This window comes from Acanthochromis polyacanthus, chromosome 21 (genome assembly GCF_021347895.1).
Source record: "Acanthochromis polyacanthus isolate Apoly-LR-REF ecotype Palm Island chromosome 21, KAUST_Apoly_ChrSc, whole genome shotgun sequence".
Lineage (NCBI taxonomy): Eukaryota > Metazoa > Chordata > Actinopteri > Pomacentridae > Acanthochromis > Acanthochromis polyacanthus.
In genome coordinates this window covers 20,533,758-20,553,295 of record NC_067133.1, presented here as the reverse complement: position 1 = coordinate 20,553,295, position 19,538 = coordinate 20,533,758, and the positions used below count along the sequence as shown (strand labels likewise).

Genomic DNA, 19,538 nt, shown 5'->3' with positions numbered 1-19,538 from the left:
TGCTTTGCTTTTATGGTGGACATAAAAAGAGATAATATTCACCTCATGCTGACATCCTGCTGGTTTAGCTTGTCTCACCGGGTTTAAATCACAGTACCTTGATGGGGAATCGCAGTTGAAGGAGAGCAGTGTGTCTGCAGAGAATGATTCAGCCACAAGGTGGCAACCAAGGAGCATCAGGATTTAGCACATTATGGATCCAATGCTTCAATCGATTTGACATTTTTTCCGTGCATTTGCTAACTTTAGGGCTATAATGTTTATACGTTATTCCTTGGGTTGAAATTCCCTGAGAGTAACATCTTGGAATTCTGCTATAGAAGTCCTTCAGCAGATATTGTTAAATACTGAGCAAATCCTCAGATATAAAATGTGCATTTTTTAGCGTTGATGGGATAATTTAGTTCCCCATGTGACATTATTGGAACAGAAAAATACATGAACAGGATTGAAAGATAAAATAGTTTTATTTTTGGATTTTTCAGAAACTCAGTTTTGCTGAAGATTCAGAGACAAACTACATGTACACACCTGCAATTTTTGTCATATTATTCTACAATTTCATTGAGCAGACACTTTTTTTTTTCAAAGCAACATATGTGTAAGAGTAGATACAAGGTAGGGAAGCGGGGCAGCACTGAGGAGCCCTCCCAAAGGTCCCCCTGGACAGCTACACCCTGACTGGGAAGCATCGATCTCCCGTGCCAGTCAGGAGTGCTAGTCACTGAGCTTTCCAGCTGCCACTATTGTAAACGTGAGATAAATATGGCTGAATAAATATTGTGGATGTGGTTTTAGTGGATCAGGACTTGCAATAACACATAATCAATAGATTTCTTCATACCAGAAATCGAAATGGTCAACATTACACCGATACTTTGCCATCACAATAGTCATGGCGCAAAAGTATGCAGTGCCTAAAATGAAATAGAACCAGAAGAAGATCTTGTCCAGTAAGTTGACAGTCCACTGCCTCTTCTCATTTTCCTCATCTTTGGCATCAAGAGCTTCCAAGAATTTGACCACCTTTCCGAGCAGTTGAGTGCTCTCCCCTGAGGCATCCATCTGTATGACGCTGATATCAGTCTTGACTTCTGTGAAGATTGAAGTATCAATCAGATCAAAAAAATTAAGGCTCAGTGAGTGACAAAATACCCTTGTCAGTATCAGAACTATTATAGTATGGACTCCCAACATGTACACTATTAAATCTTCCTCACCCTCGCTCTGCTTCTGCTCCTTGCTTCTTGTGTTTTTTGTGCCTGGCCTTTTGGAACAGCAGCAGAGAATGAGGCCGCCATCTTGGGCTGCCCTTGTCAGCACCAAGGACACCAGCATACTCACCACCAGGATGATCAGGCAAATACAGAAATGGGTTCCTACAGACATAGATTGATGCTTAGACTGTGATGCTGCCTCTTGTACATTTTATGTGTGTTTTTTTATGTTTACGTGCAGCATGACTCACGGATGACAGGGCTGCATGAGCTGTCTCCAGGCAGCTGATCATTGAGGATGTTGAGGAACATGGTGAAGCTCAAAACCAGAGTGACTTTGAAAGAATTGCGCTCGCCACCTGTCAGTGGTAGAGCGAAGCTGACCATATCTGCCAAGATGATGAGCATACTGGGCAGCAGCAGCGTTATAAAAGGGTTGGCAGGTTTGATGCGGAGTGATACCTTAAGAGTATAACATACATCATTTTAAAGAAACAACTTTTCGCTATTTTTAGAACTCCAGCACACAGTCTGAGGGTAGAGAAAATAATAAATATTCCTTCAAAGTGGTAGCAGAAGGCATTTTGTTTATTTAGGCAATTTTCCAGTGGAAATCTGAAGAGGACATTCCTTCTAGGGGTGCAGGTAGCAATTAATCAAACAGATATTTTTCTGTGTAAATGTTACAAAATAGTGAAAGAAGTTCATTATGCTTTTCCAGAGATTGCCCAAGATGATTCATTATTGAACTGCGTGGTTTGTCCCACCATAACACTCAAAGATATTAAGTTTACCATCAGACTAGCAACCAATCTTCACATCTGAGAAGGTGGGACGGTTACATGGCTCAACTGCCATCTTTAGGTTTCTTGAAAATAAATACCAGTAGTACCAGAATTTGAAGAATTGTTTCCTGCTTTAATCATGAATGACTGTCCCTTGGGTTAATAAACTCACCATGATGTAATTACGGTCATCTCGTTTTTTATCGAAGTTCACATAATCAGTTTGCCAATCTCCATGGGCTCCATCAACCATCATCAAACGACCAAGTGCCAGCTTAGTGCCACATCCTGAATGGAAATACAACAGTGCTTATTATTTTTTAACACTGTGTCCTAAATACCCATTGATTTTTAGTATCTGAAAGTATATGTTTAGCAAGTAGCTGTAAAGGCAAGACATGGGTAGTCAATTTTGTGTCTTTAGTAGCAAAATGACTGCACTTAAATAACTGAAATGCCATTAAACTGATGGTGCATTTTAAACTAAAAACAACTGCAAAAACTTGCCAGGAACATATTTTAAAAAATGATAAGAATTTGCAAAAAAGTGAAGTTATTCCTTAATATACTTGTTCTAAATGTTCAATATAATATTAATGTAATATTAATTTATTAATAATTGTATCAGTGAATTGCTGAGCTCACCATCAGTGGACCAGGCTTGGATTGCGACAGGACACTCGTCAGCAGCAAAGGGATAGTTGAACAGATTGACTTCACAGTTTACCTCTGCGTTTATGATCACACTGTGCTTCACGGTGCCGTTACTGTACACCAGCAGGTCATGAGAGTTGTGCTGCATAGTTGCAACTATTCTGCAGACAACAAACACATGCCTCCAATGAATTTCAAGAAATCCATGAACTGACTTTGTGGTAGTAGTTGAGCCTCTTATGCTATTTAACTAACTTACCCATTTGTTACATGGATTTCTGGGGTCCAGATTTTCTTCACTGGGAGAATCACTTCATCGACTGGGTAATCTGATGTGTTCCATGCCAACTCAGGATCTGTCCACATCTGTGTTTTAAGATCAAAATCACTTTTGATAAAAATACATTTCGGCTTTGTTTTTCTTAATTTGTAAGTATCTTTGAGCTTACCATTACAGCTTGCATCCGAGTGATCAGGCGGAGATTCTTTGTATCCTGATAAAATGATAAAAGGTTGGACATAGCATCCACACTATTAGAGAACTGATGGAAAAGTTAAAACAGTTAATTTGCATGTGTCCCTGTTTCTTAAATTCAGTTGAGTTCTATTTTTGAGGGCATGTTATAATTCTGTTTAAAGAAGTTTACCATAATAAATAAAGTCAACACAAATTAAAGACATTATAAAGGATAGCCACACATAGAAGAAGCTGAAATATTATTATTTTTTATCATATATGAGATAATGAAGGAGAAATCAGAACAAATTATCAATTAAGTTCACTATAAAATATGCACAAAAATACTTACAACAGACAGAGTTTGGTACTCAAGGAATGGCACGGCAATTAATTTGGTGCAGTTGTCCTCCTGTGGCTGAGAGACATACTCTTTGTCGATCAACTTTTGAGCCAGACATCGGCGACTCTTACAGCTGGTTGTAGCAAGTCCAACACCTAAAACTGAAATCGATGTGAACCAAAACTTGAATAATTTTAGAAATACTTCTTCAAACCTGCCTTTAGCTTCTTGAAGTACCTTCAACAAATGTAGTAGTTCTCCAAAATGTACTTAAATTATACTTACCAGCATTTAGTAAAATCAATAGAAAGATTGGCTTCTTCCTGTTGTGAATAGGAAATGTCAGCATTTCTAACAGCACCATTTTAGACTATTAGGCTTCACCTATAACTAATAAATACAGATTTACTAACAGTTGTGTGCCACTTTACTCTTCACTGTTCGTGTCTTCCTTTTCTTTAGGTTTCGGCCCAACATGACTCTTAAATAGGCCTGTCCTCATGACGTTCAACCACATATTCAGTAAGCTTCAAGAGAAAACAGCAAACGCGCAATACCTTTTAAGAACACCATCGCGTGTTTAATTACAGAACATGTAATCCTGTGCAAACAGTCAGAACACAAGTCTAATTACTCACACAGTGTGTTTACCTGCCTGCAGACACAGGTAACTCCAGCTGCTGTTTGTCATTACAGCTGGTTGAAATTTTAAATGGTAATAGAGATGTGAGTGTACCTGAAAGAGCTCAGGCTTCCTCTTACGAATGCAGGACAAAGACTTCTGTGGTTTCAATGCCATGGAGATAGGGCGTGGCAATTAAAAACACTCTGTTTGGACAGCTGTATAATGAATTCAGGTTTTATAATTTGCTCTTATTGGCCCTTATATGTGTAAATTGACTTAGTATGTTATGTAAGGTTAGAAAAAAATAGAAAATGTGCTACCACAATTTGTGTATCTCAAACGTAAAACTGTGTGTTATAATTATGTAGAAAAGTAATATATACATTAAGAAAAAATGTACCAGATGTGTCCCTCTTTGGAGTGAGTGGTGTGTCTGGAATTAAATCAAGCTCATCATGAGTAAAGGGACGACTTTGAAATTATACTCAAAAGTTCATATACGATGCAGATATTTTTTATCCATTTGCCTAATAGCATAATTGCCTAAGTCATGTTTTGGCCTTCATGACTTAGGCAACTATGCTATTAGGCTAACGGTTGCCTTTCTCATGGCTGTAGTTTGGACCATGCTTAATTGGTTTCAACTGATGATTCTCAAGCACATTTAAGGTGGTCAATATTAAGGGCCATCTGCAGGATTTGACACAGATTTCATGGAGTTCATGATCGTAAAAGAACCCTGCAAACATTTGGAAACGCTTGCTAATGCAGCACCTTTCAGGTTTCATGGTGCTTTCTGTCGCAAGTTAGGCGGTGGAATCCCTGAGTTCAGTGATTGTCTAGTTTGAGTTTTTTCTTGATGGCCCATTCTTTGTGGAATTGTCACATTTCACATATTCTTTAGCTTCAAAATAGCAGAGTATCCTATCAGTCATTGCACAACATACCGCTATGAACAAAATGGATGTCCCCTTCATCCTGGGACATGTTGTACTCATTTTCACAGTATTCATTTATTAACAATACAGCTTGAAATCTCTAAGTTTTTCCTTAATAAGCCTTGCTCTCTCAACATTACTTCATTCAAGGCATTGTCATCACTCCTAATGATGCAGAATATGGACACTTTTAAGTCACAACCACATAGTCTCTTCCTATTTTTTACGCAGTACAGTAACCACTACTGAAAAATGACACCTTAATTCAGCCAGACCTCAATATATCCTGCATGCATCTCCCCGTGCAAAAAGCTACACACACAACTTGGGCATGTTGTTGATCTTTTCTTATGCTGCATTGGTGTCTTTACTTTCATGTTATTGACTAATGTTTCCACACTTGTACTGCTTATTTTGATTGATTAAAGTTCTGTCATGAAAAAGGTTCCCCTTCGAAAGCATAATTTTTTCATGGTCAAACTAAAAAAAATAAAAAATCAGCATAAACAAAAGACATCTCACTGAAAAGTACCTCCCTTATATGTTTGTATACTGGGCAGTAAAACATGAAATGAACCTCATTCTCAACTTCACCTTAATTAAACAACAAAGTCTATCCTTCTCTGGAGTAGCACCAGACCTCCCAGTCGCTAAGGCTGCTGGTAATGTTCCTGAGTCTTATTGCACACACGGGGATCTCTGTCTTTTGGCTGAATTATACTTAGACAGTATCTATTATTTATAAGACAGTAACTTGTTATTGTACAAAGAATGATCTAACCCCTAAGTCTACTGAATAAATATTGTCTTACAGTAATTCGTCTGATCAGAATGTTCTGCTGAACACCTTACATGTTCAGTTTCGACTCCTTCGTCACACGCATGCCATGATTTGTGGGCCTGTTTGGGTCACATCTAGAAAAAGCATTGTAAGCACTGTCATCAGCGCTGTTTCCTTGAAATTTCAGTTGTTGAGATTTATTTGGGATTTTTGTGTGGTATGTTGTGAACCCAGAGTACTAGACACACTGTAGTGTGGTACACTTAAGTATAAATAAATCAGTATAAATCCATCTGCTGCTCTGTGACTCTCATAGTTGGGTATTTTTAGTACTACAGTAAAAGAAGTCCTAGTATCCTATTTTCTGTCATTTATTGACTCTAAAGTTGCTGCCTGTGAATGACACTACTGAACTCTTCTTTCCAGGTTATCTCTCAAAGGAATGTCTCTTATCTTTGTCTTCACACATGATCTTCAAAACAAAACAAAACAAACAAAAAAAAAACAGGCGGTGAATCATGTGGGTTTTAAACGAAGGGGGAAATCACGTTCTACTTTTAAAAGCCACAACAAGGTTGTTTGGGTGTTGCTGACCTCTTTGTACCAGCTCTACTTGCTCTTATGGCAGCAATAAATGCGGTTGACAAGTTAACACATCCTGGAAGTTCAGTTGTGACCTTTCTTCTCTTATCAGAACTAAACTGAGGACAATCGAGTATAAGAAAATCCTAGGGTCAATGACGTCTCCCCCTGGTTGAGCAAAGGTTAACTTCCTGTCTAATGAATCAAGGAAATTTGAAAGGAAATGAGTGAAATACCTGAAAAACAATCTGCAGCATCAGAAACATATCTCTGGTTTTATTATCTAATGGAAGACAATTTAGATTGCACAACCTCTGTTTCATTATCCCTGGACAAACAGTTAAGGACAGGACGGAACATTTGATGTTTTTGTCTTGAGGAGCCCTTGAAATATTCCGTAAGTCATAAATCCTTCTGGACTATCCAATAAGGTTACAGAAACAATTGCTCTGATATCTGAACAAAATAGGACTTTGCCTCAGGACCAGGCCAGCCCCCAACAATGTCACATTCTGCAACCAGATGAGCCCAGAGCTTATTTCAGCTGGGCAACATTGTCTAATGCGGAAAAGATCTGATGGACTTCTGTGACACCTGATATACTTTCTACTTTGCACGTAAGTTGAACAATGGGCTATTTGTACTCATTTTAGGCTATAATAAAGGGCTAGTTAATAAGCAAGAATATGATGGTAGTGTAATATGAAATTGCTATGCTAAAGAGAAATGAAAGAACTGCCTTTGCATTTCTACAAAAATTGCAGATTGATAAAAATGCTATTATAATATAATAGAAATAACTAATACCTGAAAGAATAGCGACTACTTCAAAAAATATTTTAAAAAGCACTGACAAATACATTATTTCCACTGAACAAGCCAAAGAGAGCCGATAAAATGTAGCATCCAGTTATAATAAGTGACACACAACAATGTAAACTATGTGAAGAAGTTATTTTACTATGCCATGTGGTTAAATGATAAAAGTTTGTGACTCATGAAGAGTCATGTCAACAAGTCTTGAACATAAAAGAGTCAATCTTACGTGTGTCGTGCTCTAATGCGGCAGAGTGTAGCCCCGTGCAGTCCATTCTGATAGATTAAAAAAGAGAAAAGGCCTAAATATGAAAAATAAAAACAAGAAATTAGAAAAATGTATAAAATTACAAACAAAAAATGTGCTGTCAGAAATTATGCAGAGAGGACAAGGCAGCAAAGTTCTAGCACCTATAGAGATGAGGTAAAGTTAAGATGGAACTATGATACCATAACAGCTTAAGCTAGTCATGGTAAAATTCCCTGCTTGTTACAGGATTCTGTGTCTATGCTGGAGGGTGAGCAGGTAGTGGTTCCCAACGACCTTTTTCCTAGACCTGATTGTTCTTGTTCGTGGACCTGCATAAAACAGGCTCTGAGTACTGAGTCGAGTATTCCTCTCTTTAAACAACACATTTACCTGGAAATATGCTATTTTTCTGCATTCATCACTAAATGATCACATAATGACTTGCAGCAACATTACTGAGCATTTATCATATCGCGGTTTAAGTGTTTTTTAGCAGTGTTGCTCTAAACGATCTCACGCATTAAGATGCCTATCGCCACAATCTTTGAATTTTTCCATCTCTAAGTATCTTTTTTATTTACTTAATTCATTAATGACTTTCTACCAACAGCAACTTGCCCAAACTACAGTAAAACCCGTTTTAAAGACTACATTTGTCACAACCTAGCAAAGACAGTGGCAGTGTAAAATTAAAACTATACTGAACAGTTTATTTGTCATAAACTGAGATAAACATCAGCTACATGTTCTCATCTCATTCAATTAAGCAATAAAAATGCCAACTGGCTGACAGGAAGGACATGGTGTGAAAAAAAAATTATTGATTAAACAGGTGAGTGTTCTACCTTGAACCTTGATAGCAAAGTTTTTATCTGTCACAACTCAAGTAGCTGCACTAGAGTACAGACTAAGAAAGTGCTATAAATGTCACAGCTTTATTATTTTATGAGTTACTGAAATGAAGGTGGTGTGGTTAAAATTTGACTTTTTTGGTAGCATTTGGAGGAGAGAGCTGTTAGAGGTAGTTAGGGGGTAATAATTTACCCTTATGAGGAATAACTGCACGACACTGAAGTCAAGATTTTTGCTTAATTAACTGAGACTTGCTTTCTTACAACATGTGCCAGAGAACAAAAACCTTTTACAACTGCATTTTTTATTTCACGGCAATAAAGCATTTTCAGTTTATTGTCAAAAGACTGCTCATGTTTCTTTGATCTGGGTCACATCTGGAAGACAACACACTTTGGGAAAACTCAAAGAGATAAATGAAACTGATCAACCCTGATCCAAGGTCTCAGTTAATCTCATCAGATGGTCAAGAGCAGAAGTCTATACAGTGTTTATACAAAGTATTCAAGCAACATGGAAATTTCCCCTTTAAAATGATCAAACAAAATTTCTTCAACCTTTTATCCAACAACAAAGCCCATTAAACTAATTAATTTTACCAAAGTGTGTAGGATTTAGGAGGACTTATTGGCAAACATAGAGTATAATATTTCTAATTCTGTTTTCATTAGTGTGTCACCACCTGAAAATAGGAATCGTTTTTTCATTGCTTTAGAATGAGCCATACCATGGGAGTGCGTGTTGCACCGTTATGCTTCTGCAGTATAAATCAAACTCTAGATCTAGATAGGACCTTTAGCATTTTCAAGCCTTTCGCTGCCACTGTAGATTCTCCAATAAGCCTGGATAGGAAGGGAGAGGCGAGTGGTGTTTACTTGTTTGCGGTCTGCAACCTTACTGCCAGATGTTCCGAATCAGACTCAAAATGAATTGGATAAAATTTCACTCAAAAAACTATTTAACAAAAAAATTAAGTCTGTGGAGAAGTCGTGACATCCACAGAAGTGATATATTGAGCTTGATGTAACAAACAAGAATTAAAATGACACATGGAAATCGACAACAGAAGCAATATAACCAGACTAAGTCTTAAGACTAGGGAATGTAAACATTTAGCGAAACAACTGGGCAAAATGGCTGATACTACTAAAAGTGAAAGTACATAGTTGCGGTACATTGTTATGACCATCAAAGTCTTTTACATGGCTCATCCATTACATAGGGACAATAATTCTCTTTGTTGTTGCCAGATGACTGATAAATATCTGCACAAACTGAAGCACTACAATGTGTAAAAGTCCATATTGGGTAAAATAGCAAAAAAATCAACAAATTGTATTTTACAATAACATATTGGTAATAGATGCATCTGTATTCAGAAATCTGACCACAACTTAAACTTAAGCATTATCCTGACATTATGCAATGTCAAATAATTCTAAGCTTTAATTCAGTGCTGGAGTATTTTTAACAGAACACACTAAATGAAAATGGTCATAATGTGGGCATTAGAGAGAGCTTTTAGCACAAATGATTTGGACAGTGTCCAGGCTGTAATAGAACTAACAGTAAATAATCAACCAAGGGAAGTTTGTGATCTTGAAGAATGTTTAGGGCACTGCTCAAGTCATTTTCTGCCTGAGGCACTGGGTGACCGAGGCTGCTTGCTCAAACATGAAGGTTTCAGCTTAACAAACAAGCTGGAGAGGATTTTACATTTCAGTCACATGTAATGAGTGAAATGCTGCCCCTCCTGCTCATTAGTACACTGTCATGTAATTCAACCTAAACAGAAAAGTACAACTGACATCCTCCTCTGCATTTCCATCTTCCCCGTCTTTCAACAGGAGACTGAAAGCTAGCTGTCAAAATGAGCACAGAAAGAGGCGAACAAGTCATTGATACCCACTATACCACAGTCCACACTCTGGGCAGGGAAAAGGGAAACAAGGAGAAGCACCTCCGCTACATGCAGAAAGATGGCAAGTTCCCTGTGGTGTTTCATAAGCCCGCTGGAGACTGGAGCCCATATTTGATGGACATCTTCACCACTCTTGTGGAGATCCGCTGGAGGGTGATGCTCCTCATCTTTTCCCTTTCATACATTCTGTCTTGGCTCTTTTTTGGTCTCATTTATTGGCTCATTGCGTACGTAAATGGAGACAGTGACAACGCAGATGAGGATCTATGTGTGGCAAACGTGCGTGGCTTCACTGGAGCCTTTATGTACTCAATGGAGACGCAGGCAACTATTGGCTACGGCTTCAGGTCAACGACCGAGAACTGTATGGTGGGCATTATTGTGGTGACAGTTCAAGATGTGTTCAGCTGTCTTCTTGACACCATTATCATTGGCATTGTCGTGGCTAAGATGGCATCTGCTCGGAAGAGAGCTCAGACGGTTGCTTTCAGCAACTGTGCCGTGGTCAACCTGCGAGATGGGGTTCTATGCCTGTCATGGCGCCTTGGGGACCTGAGAGGTAATCACATTCTAGATGGGGTCATCAGGGCTCAGTTAGTCCGCTATGTGAAGAAACCACTGGGCTTCGTTGTGATGTCATACCAAGACTTGGACATCAAGGACCAGAACATTGTCCTTGTCACACCAGCCACCATTATTCACAAGCTGGAGCCAGGCAGCCCCCTCTACAGCTTGGGCCCTGATGACCTGCTGGAGGGCTACTTTGAGATAGTAGCGTCTTTCACCTACAGTGACGACTCCACAGGTATGCTCCACCAGACACGAACCTCCTACACACCTACAGAAATCCGCTGGGGCCAGTGTTTCCAGGACATGGTGAAATCAGGCAAGAAGCACTACAAGGTTGACTACGGTCTGTTCAACGAGACGTCGTGGGTGTCAGTGCCCTTCATGAGTGCCGAGGAACATGACAGGAGGAGGTGTCCAGTAGAGGGCAGCCCACTCTTACCATCTGTCAAGAGCAATGGACACAGAGGTGCTTGTCAGGTGAACGTTGATATCACTGGGGAAGTGATGAATCAAACCTTTTTGTAACATAACAACCAAAGAAAATAACACATAGCCTGCATGGCATTGCAGCGCATGTGGAATAGTTTCTACAACACTACTTATTGTGATTGTGTGATTAGTTGAGCTCTCATAAATATGTTTATATGTACATTTGTAGCATGTGCAGTGTTCGTAATGTGATATGTTTCTTCATGCTTTTAAAATATGAAAATTTAAGTCAAATAAAGCTTGAAAAGCCTGCTCTTTTATTTCAAGAAATCTTTTATACAAGATTTATAGAAGTTATTTGGTGCTTGCACGTCTCAGTTTAAATCCCTTTATAGCTCTTTACCGCCACCCTGTGTTTAGCCACCCAACATCACTGTAACCCTAGTTAATTATATGAAAGTTGTCATATACTGTAGGCATTGTAATCCATAATACCAAGTGTGTTTGCTTAAGTCTTAAACACAAAAGGACAAACATGTTACCAAGACTCAACTACAATTCATGCATTTCATCACTTTGATCACTCACAAAAGCATGCCTATTGTATGTGCACTTGCACTGCAGCTATTACTCATCTCCACTGTCAATATCAAGTTTTCAAAGGGTCCTGTTATCACCTTGTCTCCCACTCTAACAGATGATATACAGCCTCTCTGCAGACTCAGACCCTCAAACAGGCACTGCAGCTTCCTATTGGCCGTCAGTGCGACAGGGGGCGGGGATCGGCACACGTGTTTTTAAAGTCGGTCTTTGCAACGACAAATATCTTCTTCAGTATTGCTGAAGAGGGTTATGGCAGAATTTACAGCTCAAGACGGGAAACCAGGAGACCATTATAAAAGAGCCGCGAGATTAAAAAAAGAGAGGAGGTGCGCATGCCTGGCGCATATGGGACATATTACAACAAGGGAAGATTTGATTTGTGCTGCAAGGACCAACAGGTAGGTGTATGAAGCGGGAAACTGCTATATGCTGTGGGAAATATAAGCTTCACTATAGATCAAGCTGCAATTAATGATGTGTGCTCCTGTATTCTAGTTAAAAATTCAAAAAGTCGTGAGAAATGAATTCAACTTCTGAAAAAAAAATGTTTCATGTGCTGTAATTTAGTATTACGCATCACTTTTATTCATTTATTTTCATTATTATTATTATAATTGTTGTTGTTGTTGTTATATATGTGGAATCTGTCTTAGAGGAATTATGCTGACTGGATATCCTAACCCCTGTCCTTGATTTGAACTAACAATGTCTGTGCAGGAGGTGAATCTTTGTAATCCTTTAATACTTTAGATTTAAAAGTCAAAGTTATTAAAAAATAACAATAACAGAAAAAAATGTGAAATTGCTCAAAATACACAATATCATCAAGCAACAAAGCTTTAAATCACAAAAACCATCGGCCGAATGATTGGCCATAGTTATTGATTTGTGTAATAAAAAATAGAGCAGCTTTATGTAACCAGTTTCCATCTGCCTCGGCTGTTGGCTCCAACTGAGAACACATGCAAAACAAACAATCACAGGTTGTGCAGCCTCTGGAAGCCTTGGTCTGTCACCATGTAACAACCTGCAGCAATAAGTGATGTGATATAATGAGCAGATAAAAGCTAGCTCTACGGTGCAATAAGGCCGTAATGCAGTCAGTGTCAAAAGTTAGAGGTTTGGTTTGCACAGGGAGGGTCAGCTATGCACGGTTAAGTGTGCGTTTGTTTGAATGCCGCAGTAACACCAGACAACTCATCTAAAAAAAAAAAAATTATTTGACTCAATGGACAGGATGCGCATTAAATAAACTTGACATGCACTTAACATGTTCATGTCTTTGTCATTAAATTTATGCAAGTAATTAGTACATTTTGCATGTTGTATTTAGGAGATGGAACAGCATTTTTACTAGTATAGACAGTTATTGGAACCCATTACACTAAATTATTTGCCAGGCTTTGAGCTGTAGATGAATGGAGCCCCATATTGTCAATAGTGTGAGTGACATGTTGCTATTTCGAGCAGTGACATCACCGGATGAGAAAAACAAAGATCATGCTGGGAGACCATGTCCTGCACATCTTTTCACACGTGACATTTTGAGCAGCTTAAGAGACATAAAATCAAATGACAGAACAAAGACGACTTGTGTTGCATACCAAGAATCTCTTTTTTGACATCTGTGCTGCACTTTCAGCATTAGCAGTTCAGAACAATGAGAATATGTACTGAATTGACCTCTGGATTTTTAGTTATGAATCTTTTCAACTTGGACACAATATAAAAAAACTCAGATGAGACAGTTAAGAAAGTGGAGGCGGGGAGTTATTTTGGCACAAGCACAGCATGTCTGGTTGTCCACAGCCTTTTGTAGCCTGTGGTGTTGTATTTTAATGGACTTCTAATGCCACACACACCGAGTCAATAGCTTTTCTAATTTAGCTGCCCTTGTTGTTCTATTACATATAATGCAAGGTTACTGGCTCAGTAATTTTGGTTCAGTTTATCTCTATGCTTACACCATAATTAAAAACAATCATTAGTGGATATGCTGTAAGTTTTTTAATTCATGCTATGTTTAGGATTTTCTGTGCAGAGTTCAGAGACACATCTGTACAGAACAGCTACTTGCACTGTGTTGCTGTGGCTCGCTGGATTAACAACTTCATCTGTAATTTGACTCAGCTCCCCATGGACGGACATGCCTAATTAATACTTAGATCAAACAGTGTAAACATCCTTTTCTACTTTTAATCTATTGCTGACAATAGTCTCTCAGTGTGCTCAGTGTGTCTCTGACTGCCTGCATACATTTTTTTATACATTGTCTGTGTATGCAAGAATAGTACTCCTGTCATTGAGTGTACACTGCATTATTTAGACAGCAGGTAACCAGACACCAGCATGCACTGATCTTTGCTCTGCTTTCTGCCAATTACTTTAAAACCAGTTTTCTCTCTCTCTGTAATTTCCACAGCCCACTTCACTGATGAGGTCCAAAGCAAACGTCAGAGAGGTGTGACCCGCTCTCACCAACGGTGCAAAACACGGCCACTGAAACGCACTTTGGGTCTTCCCTGTTCCCCACAGGATTGAGTCCTGTTGTCCACGTTTTCTGGTTGAATTTGTCCCCAGGATCATTCAAAACTGTTTCTCCAACGCTTCTACCAAAAACTTAGACTGTTTTCCAAAGCAGAATCGGCCCAGCCCTCCCAGGTGGAAGTGATGGGGAGTGTGCGAAGCCACCGTTACAGCATTGTGTCCTCTGAGGAAGACGGCATGAAGCTGGCTACTATTGCTGTCCCCAATGGCTACGGAAATGGCAATGTCAACAAGGGACACACAGAGCACCAGCGTCAGAGCCGCTTTGTCAGGAAGGACGGCCACTGCAATGTGCAGTTTATCAATATGAGTGAGAAAGGCCAGCGCTACCTGGCAGATATCTTCACCACTTGTGTGGACATTCGCTGGCGCTGGATGCTGCTGATATTCTGCCTTTCTTTCCTGCTGTCATGGTTGTTTTTTGGCTTTGTCTTCTGGGTAGTGGCCCTCTCTTATGGGGACTTAGAGAGTGAGACTCAGATGTGTGTTTCCAATGTGGACAGCTTTACTGCTGCCTTTTTGTTCTCAGTGGAGACTCAAACCACCATCGGCTATGGCTATCGCTATGTGACAGAGGAGTGCCCCATTGCAGTTTTTATGGTGGTCTTTCAAAGCATTGTGGGCTGCATCATTGATGCTTTTATCATCGGTGCTGTCATGGCCAAGATGGCCAAGCCCAAAAAGAGGAATGAGACCCTGGTGTTCAGCCACTATGCTACAGTGGCAATGAGGGATGGCAAACTTTGCCTGATGTGGCGGGTGGGTAACATGAGGAAGAGTCACCTGGTGGAGGCCCATGTAAGGGCCCAGCTCCTTAAGTCCCGCACCACTGCTGAGGGAGAGTTTATCCCTCTGGACCAGGTAGACATCGACGTGGGCTTTGACAGCGGCATTGACAGAATCTTCCTGGTGTCTCCAATTACCATTGTGCATGAGATTGATGAGGACAGCCCATTCTACGAGATGGGTAAGCAGGAGTTGGAAACAGCAGAGTTTGAGATTGTAGTGATTCTGGAGGGCATGGTTGAGGCTACAGCCATGACTACTCAGTGTCGGAGCTCCTATGTGGCCAGCGAGATTCTCTGGGGCCACCGTTTTGAGCCGGTGCTCTTTGAAGAAAAGAACTACTACAAAGTGGACTACTCTCGGTTTGATAACACCTATGAGGTGCCCAGCACACCCAATTGCAGTGCAAGAGAACTGGCCGAGAAGAAGTCCAATGCCTCCAGCTCCAGGAACTCATTTTGTTATGAGAATGAAGTGGCCCTTGAAAAGGTTGAGATGGAGGAGGAGTTTGAGGAGGAGGAAAACAGGGTGATGAGGGGTGCTGAGGTTTGTGCACTTGAGGATACAAACCCAGATGTGGTGTCAGACTCTGAATGCAATCTGGACTCCTTGCCTTTAGAATCCACGCCTTTGACGGCAGAATCTGAAATATGACTGGAGGTGTAGCAGAGGTTTAAAAACTACCACAGGGTATGTTAAAGTTTGCTTGAACTTTGGTCCTGATTGCTGTTTTTGAAATTGCATGACAGTTTGTAAAAGACTGCAATTTGAGTCCTCTATGCAGAAGCTCGTGCACGATACACCAAGGAAATACAAACATGTTATACTGTTTATGGTGCAAGTGGTGATAAATGAACTGGTTGCATGGAGCAAGAAGGATACAAATGGGTTAGATGCCCTCACTTACACACTGTTCAGTCTGTTTATGTGCATACTGCATGACAGTATCTAAGGTAAAATATTTATTAGAATAGCAGTTTGGGGTCAGATTTGCTTATTTATTCAATTGCATATTCCCAATCTGCACATTTTGCATTGAACATCCTGGGTGTAATAGCTTTGTTTTGTGGCATAATGTCACATGAAATTATGGTTAGGTAAAATATTTTAATTTATTTGATTATTAATCAATTAAACTTGAAGTTTTAAAATGCCAGCCTAATTTTTTTTTTGGACAATTTAACCATTTAAAATCAAACAATGTTGTTTTAGAGGCTACTGACAACATTTTTACACCACCAGCACAAAAATAGGCTATCAGTTGTTAATGAGCTGGTCTCATAGCAAAGATTTTTTTAAAGTCTTCTTTGGTCTCGTGGCGGGATGCAGGAAAAATGATGTCTTGCACAGATTTCGAGTGTGAGTACACTATGCTCCTCAACCTATCATCTTTGTCTAAGTATAGCATCTTTTGCAATGTGTGCATAAACAAAAGTCCCAGTAGAGGCACTCAGTTGGTGTGGCTTTGACTGACACACACTGCATTAGATGTCACTGGAAGAAACATTAGGATGAGATTCATTGCGCAGTATACTGCCAATTTCTTCTTTGTGTCCAAATGTGCAATACTGTTCAGTGGTAGAAAGTGACATGAAGCTTGACCCTGAGCTAAGGCTATGAATGTTGACGATAAGTGCTGCTAAGTTACATATTGTATGTTTAGACAGACATCTAGGAGCCATAATGTATTATTTGTCTTTTAAAGTATCTATTTCAAAGATTGCAGATGCAGCCTTTAGTGTTATTTCTAGCTGTAGACAAGCATGACTTTGTCAGTGTGTTTTCCAAAGCTTTAGTGCACTTTCTTCCTCACCAGAGACTTTTTCTCCCCAACAAGAGCAGAAATTTTTCTTACCCAAAGCCAAATGTGTCCATATATATAACAGAGAACCATAGCTCTTCTGTTAGTTGACTTGAAACCTTTTCCTCATCTAACAGGGGTTGGCTGGTGAAACATGGCATGGGAGATGTGCAGAATTTGGACACATCCTAATTAACCCTCTCATTTCAGCACTGCAGGTGTGAAGTTGTTTTTGATTTTTTTTTTTTTTCTGAATGTGCGCTCGATTTGTCTTATTAAAGATCAGGATTTATTTCACTTACAATCAGAAATCCTGAATGCTTGGAGCACACTTGACTTCAGGCTTATGCTAGACTGATCTTTACCTGTTACTCTAGGTGTTACTGTGGCACATTCAAGCTTGGATAATGTCAGTGGATGCCAGAATGCTTTAGTGTTTCTCTGGCAAAGAAATCTATTAAAGAACTTTATCTGTTCTCACAGTGGCACTTTTCCTGTCTTAGGTCTATATTTTTCTACCAGGGTCTTCCCACCTTCCTGCACAAACCAGAGCCTGTACACATTTTTTAAAACAAATCTTTTGTAAATTATAATGCAAATACTGTAAATTGATATTGCAGTTGTTCAAAACTGTTTATGTCCTTTTTTCAATAAAAACTGAAATTCATTATGACGTTGAATGCATTAATTGTAATTACCACATGATGACAGTATTTTGCCTGCATGCTCTTTCAACTGATTAACAGATAAAAGCTCACCGTTCTCTAAAACTGCAAAAAAAAATTCCATTTTGACCCAAAATGTGTGACATCTGGAACTGCTGAGCTGAGTAAAGGCCTGTATGACACACATGCTGCTATTCTAATTTAGAGCTGTGGCCCAAATTCGAGGCTGCTAGCTGTCAGAGCTCACACTGTCATTTACTATAATTCACCAAACTGACTCACTCCAGCTCCGTGAAAGCCCACAGAGGCCCCACACTACATCTGTCGCCTCCACTGAAAGTCATTTTCAAAGACAGCAATGGAAAGAACGCCTCATTCAATTTTCCAAATCTCTTTTTGTAAAGTGTGGAAAATATGTGTATGCTGCTCTGCAGAGTGTCTTCAGGAAAAGTGTAAATGTGTAGAATTACCAACTGTATATTACTGTAGAATGCACTCTTTATAAAGTTACAATTCTGAAGACAACATCAACTTGTATCCAAATTCTGATTAACTGTTTTGGATGTACATGTTAAAATTTTTAAAGATTTTTCGTAGAAATTACAGATTTGTTGGTAATGATCTGTCAACAAGACCCTCTGGATGCAGACATTGCATAACAAGCCAGTACTCCAGAGGATATGAGAGAGAGAATATGCAGTGTGTTCTCCCAACGACTCCTCTAATTCAGCATTAACGTGCTATTAAATAATAGATGTGATCAATGTAATTGTATCACAGATGAACCTGGGTTTGCAGTGTGACACATATGTCTGCGAATTTAGTTATTTTCCATCCAGAGTTGCATTCTGCCCGCCACAGACTTTGCCTCTCACCCTGGCAGAATGCAACTGATTGATCAGACACATCCGCAGGGAGGCAGTGAGCCGATTTGATTTGTTTCTACATAGGAAGTGGGTGCTGCCTCTGGGCTTTTTCCACATTAGCGAATGAAAATGCCACAAAGTTCCAGTTTAGGGTAAAAAATGGGACCTGTCTTTTATTTTGTTGTTTGTTGTTAAAAAATTTCCATAATTTTTTGAAAGAAATCACTCTGCTATGTTTGCAAGAAAGAAAAAGAAAAAAAATGGCTACTGAAGTTGTTCTCTTTTTATAATATTAAAGATAATCCTGCAGTGATGTTTGCTACATGAACCTTGCAGGCCCAGAGTCATTTAATGCCAGCTTTCAGTAGAGTTTTGCAACATCACACCTAAACTCTCGCAGCGATTGCAGTGACGTTGACCTGACGGGATGGTGGCTGTACAGTATGTGCTGGATACAGAAATTGACAACCAGTGTTGGCTGGAGAGCTCCTGTCGATGCTGTTGATGACGTCTCACTGAATTCCCTTGAACTGGCTTATTAACAACAGGCTGATTAGCTTGACCTTCAGATCAGACGAGTGACCATAAACATAAACAACTTACTGGTAAAGCTACACAGGACACCACATGTATTTAAATAATCTGTTTTTTGTCAAATACGGAGACAGTTTTAGCATCTTAAATGAAAAATTTCATGTGTCAGACCTCAGTGTGAACCAATAAAACATAAAGATATGACCAGTGGAAGTGCAGAATTTGTTCTCCTGTCAGCCGTTATGAAAACAGAAACACTCCTGGTTCATCTCAGTGCCTGCCACTTGGAGAAAGCTTACGCACATAATTTTAGAGTGTATTAAAATCACAGGCATATTTATTGCTGGGGAGGAAGTGTGTGTAGCCTGGACAAAGTCGTTCCATATTTAGAAAGGGTATTATATCGGAAAAATTATCTGAGGATGATCTTATGTGGGCCACATCCGTAGCTTGTCGCTTTATAAATAGCTGTAACTGTAGGTGTTTGGCCTGAATATATATCTTAAGTGTGAGGCA

The 19,538-nt window shown here is 39.4% G+C and overlaps 3 protein-coding genes across 3 annotated transcripts; 2 read left to right on the top strand and 1 right to left on the bottom strand.

The window, feature by feature from the left end:
• Nucleotides 1–539: 539 nt before the first annotated feature.
• On the bottom strand, nucleotides 540–3,933 carry LOC110962849 (5-hydroxytryptamine receptor 3A-like). The gene is made up of 8 exons (XM_051941508.1): nucleotides 3,866–3,933; nucleotides 3,466–3,589; nucleotides 2,916–3,022; nucleotides 2,648–2,817; nucleotides 2,175–2,290; nucleotides 1,469–1,679; nucleotides 1,221–1,379; nucleotides 540–1,094 (listed from the first exon to the last, which is right to left on the bottom strand). The coding sequence occupies exons 1-8, from the start codon at nucleotides 3,931–3,933 to the stop codon at nucleotides 826–828; spliced, it is 1,224 nt and encodes a 407-aa protein (XP_051797468.1). The 3' UTR covers nucleotides 540–825.
• A 6,229-nt stretch (nucleotides 3,934–10,162) lies between these two features.
• Nucleotides 10,163–11,391, top strand: LOC110962859 (inward rectifier potassium channel 16-like). The gene has a single exon (XM_022210920.2). The coding sequence runs from the start codon at nucleotides 10,171–10,173 to the stop codon at nucleotides 11,314–11,316; it is 1,146 nt and encodes a 381-aa protein (XP_022066612.1). The 5' UTR covers nucleotides 10,163–10,170; the 3' UTR covers nucleotides 11,317–11,391.
• A 640-nt stretch (nucleotides 11,392–12,031) lies between these two features.
• LOC110962867 (inward rectifier potassium channel 2-like) lies at nucleotides 12,032–17,624 on the top strand. Its single transcript, XM_022210929.2, has 2 exons — nucleotides 12,032–12,221; nucleotides 14,246–17,624. Exon 2 carries the CDS (start codon nucleotides 14,494–14,496, stop codon nucleotides 15,808–15,810), a length of 1,317 nt encoding a protein of 438 aa, XP_022066621.1. The 5' UTR covers nucleotides 12,032–12,221; nucleotides 14,246–14,493; the 3' UTR covers nucleotides 15,811–17,624.
• The last annotated feature ends 1,914 nt before the right edge of the window (nucleotides 17,625–19,538 follow it).

Bases quoted from the DNA above. Each gene is read 5' to 3' on its own strand.
- LOC110962849 (XM_051941508.1), bottom strand. From the start codon at position 3,933: ATGTTGGGCCGAAACCTAAAGAAAAGGAAGACACGAACAGTGAAGAGT. The intron at 2,818-2,915 runs GTAAGTTAGTTA...TGTTGTCTGCAG, and splicing joins GAAATCCATGTAACAAATGG to AATAGTTGCAACTATGCAGC. The intron at 1,095-1,220 runs GTGAGGAAGATT...CAATCTTCACAG, and splicing joins GGAGCAGAAGCAGAGCGAGG to AAGTCAAGACTGATATCAGC.
- LOC110962867 (XM_022210929.2), top strand. From the start codon at position 14,494: ATGGGGAGTGTGCGAAGCCACCGTTACAGCATTGTGTCCTCTGAGGAA.
- LOC110962859 (XM_022210920.2), top strand. From the start codon at position 10,171: ATGAGCACAGAAAGAGGCGAACAAGTCATTGATACCCACTATACCACA.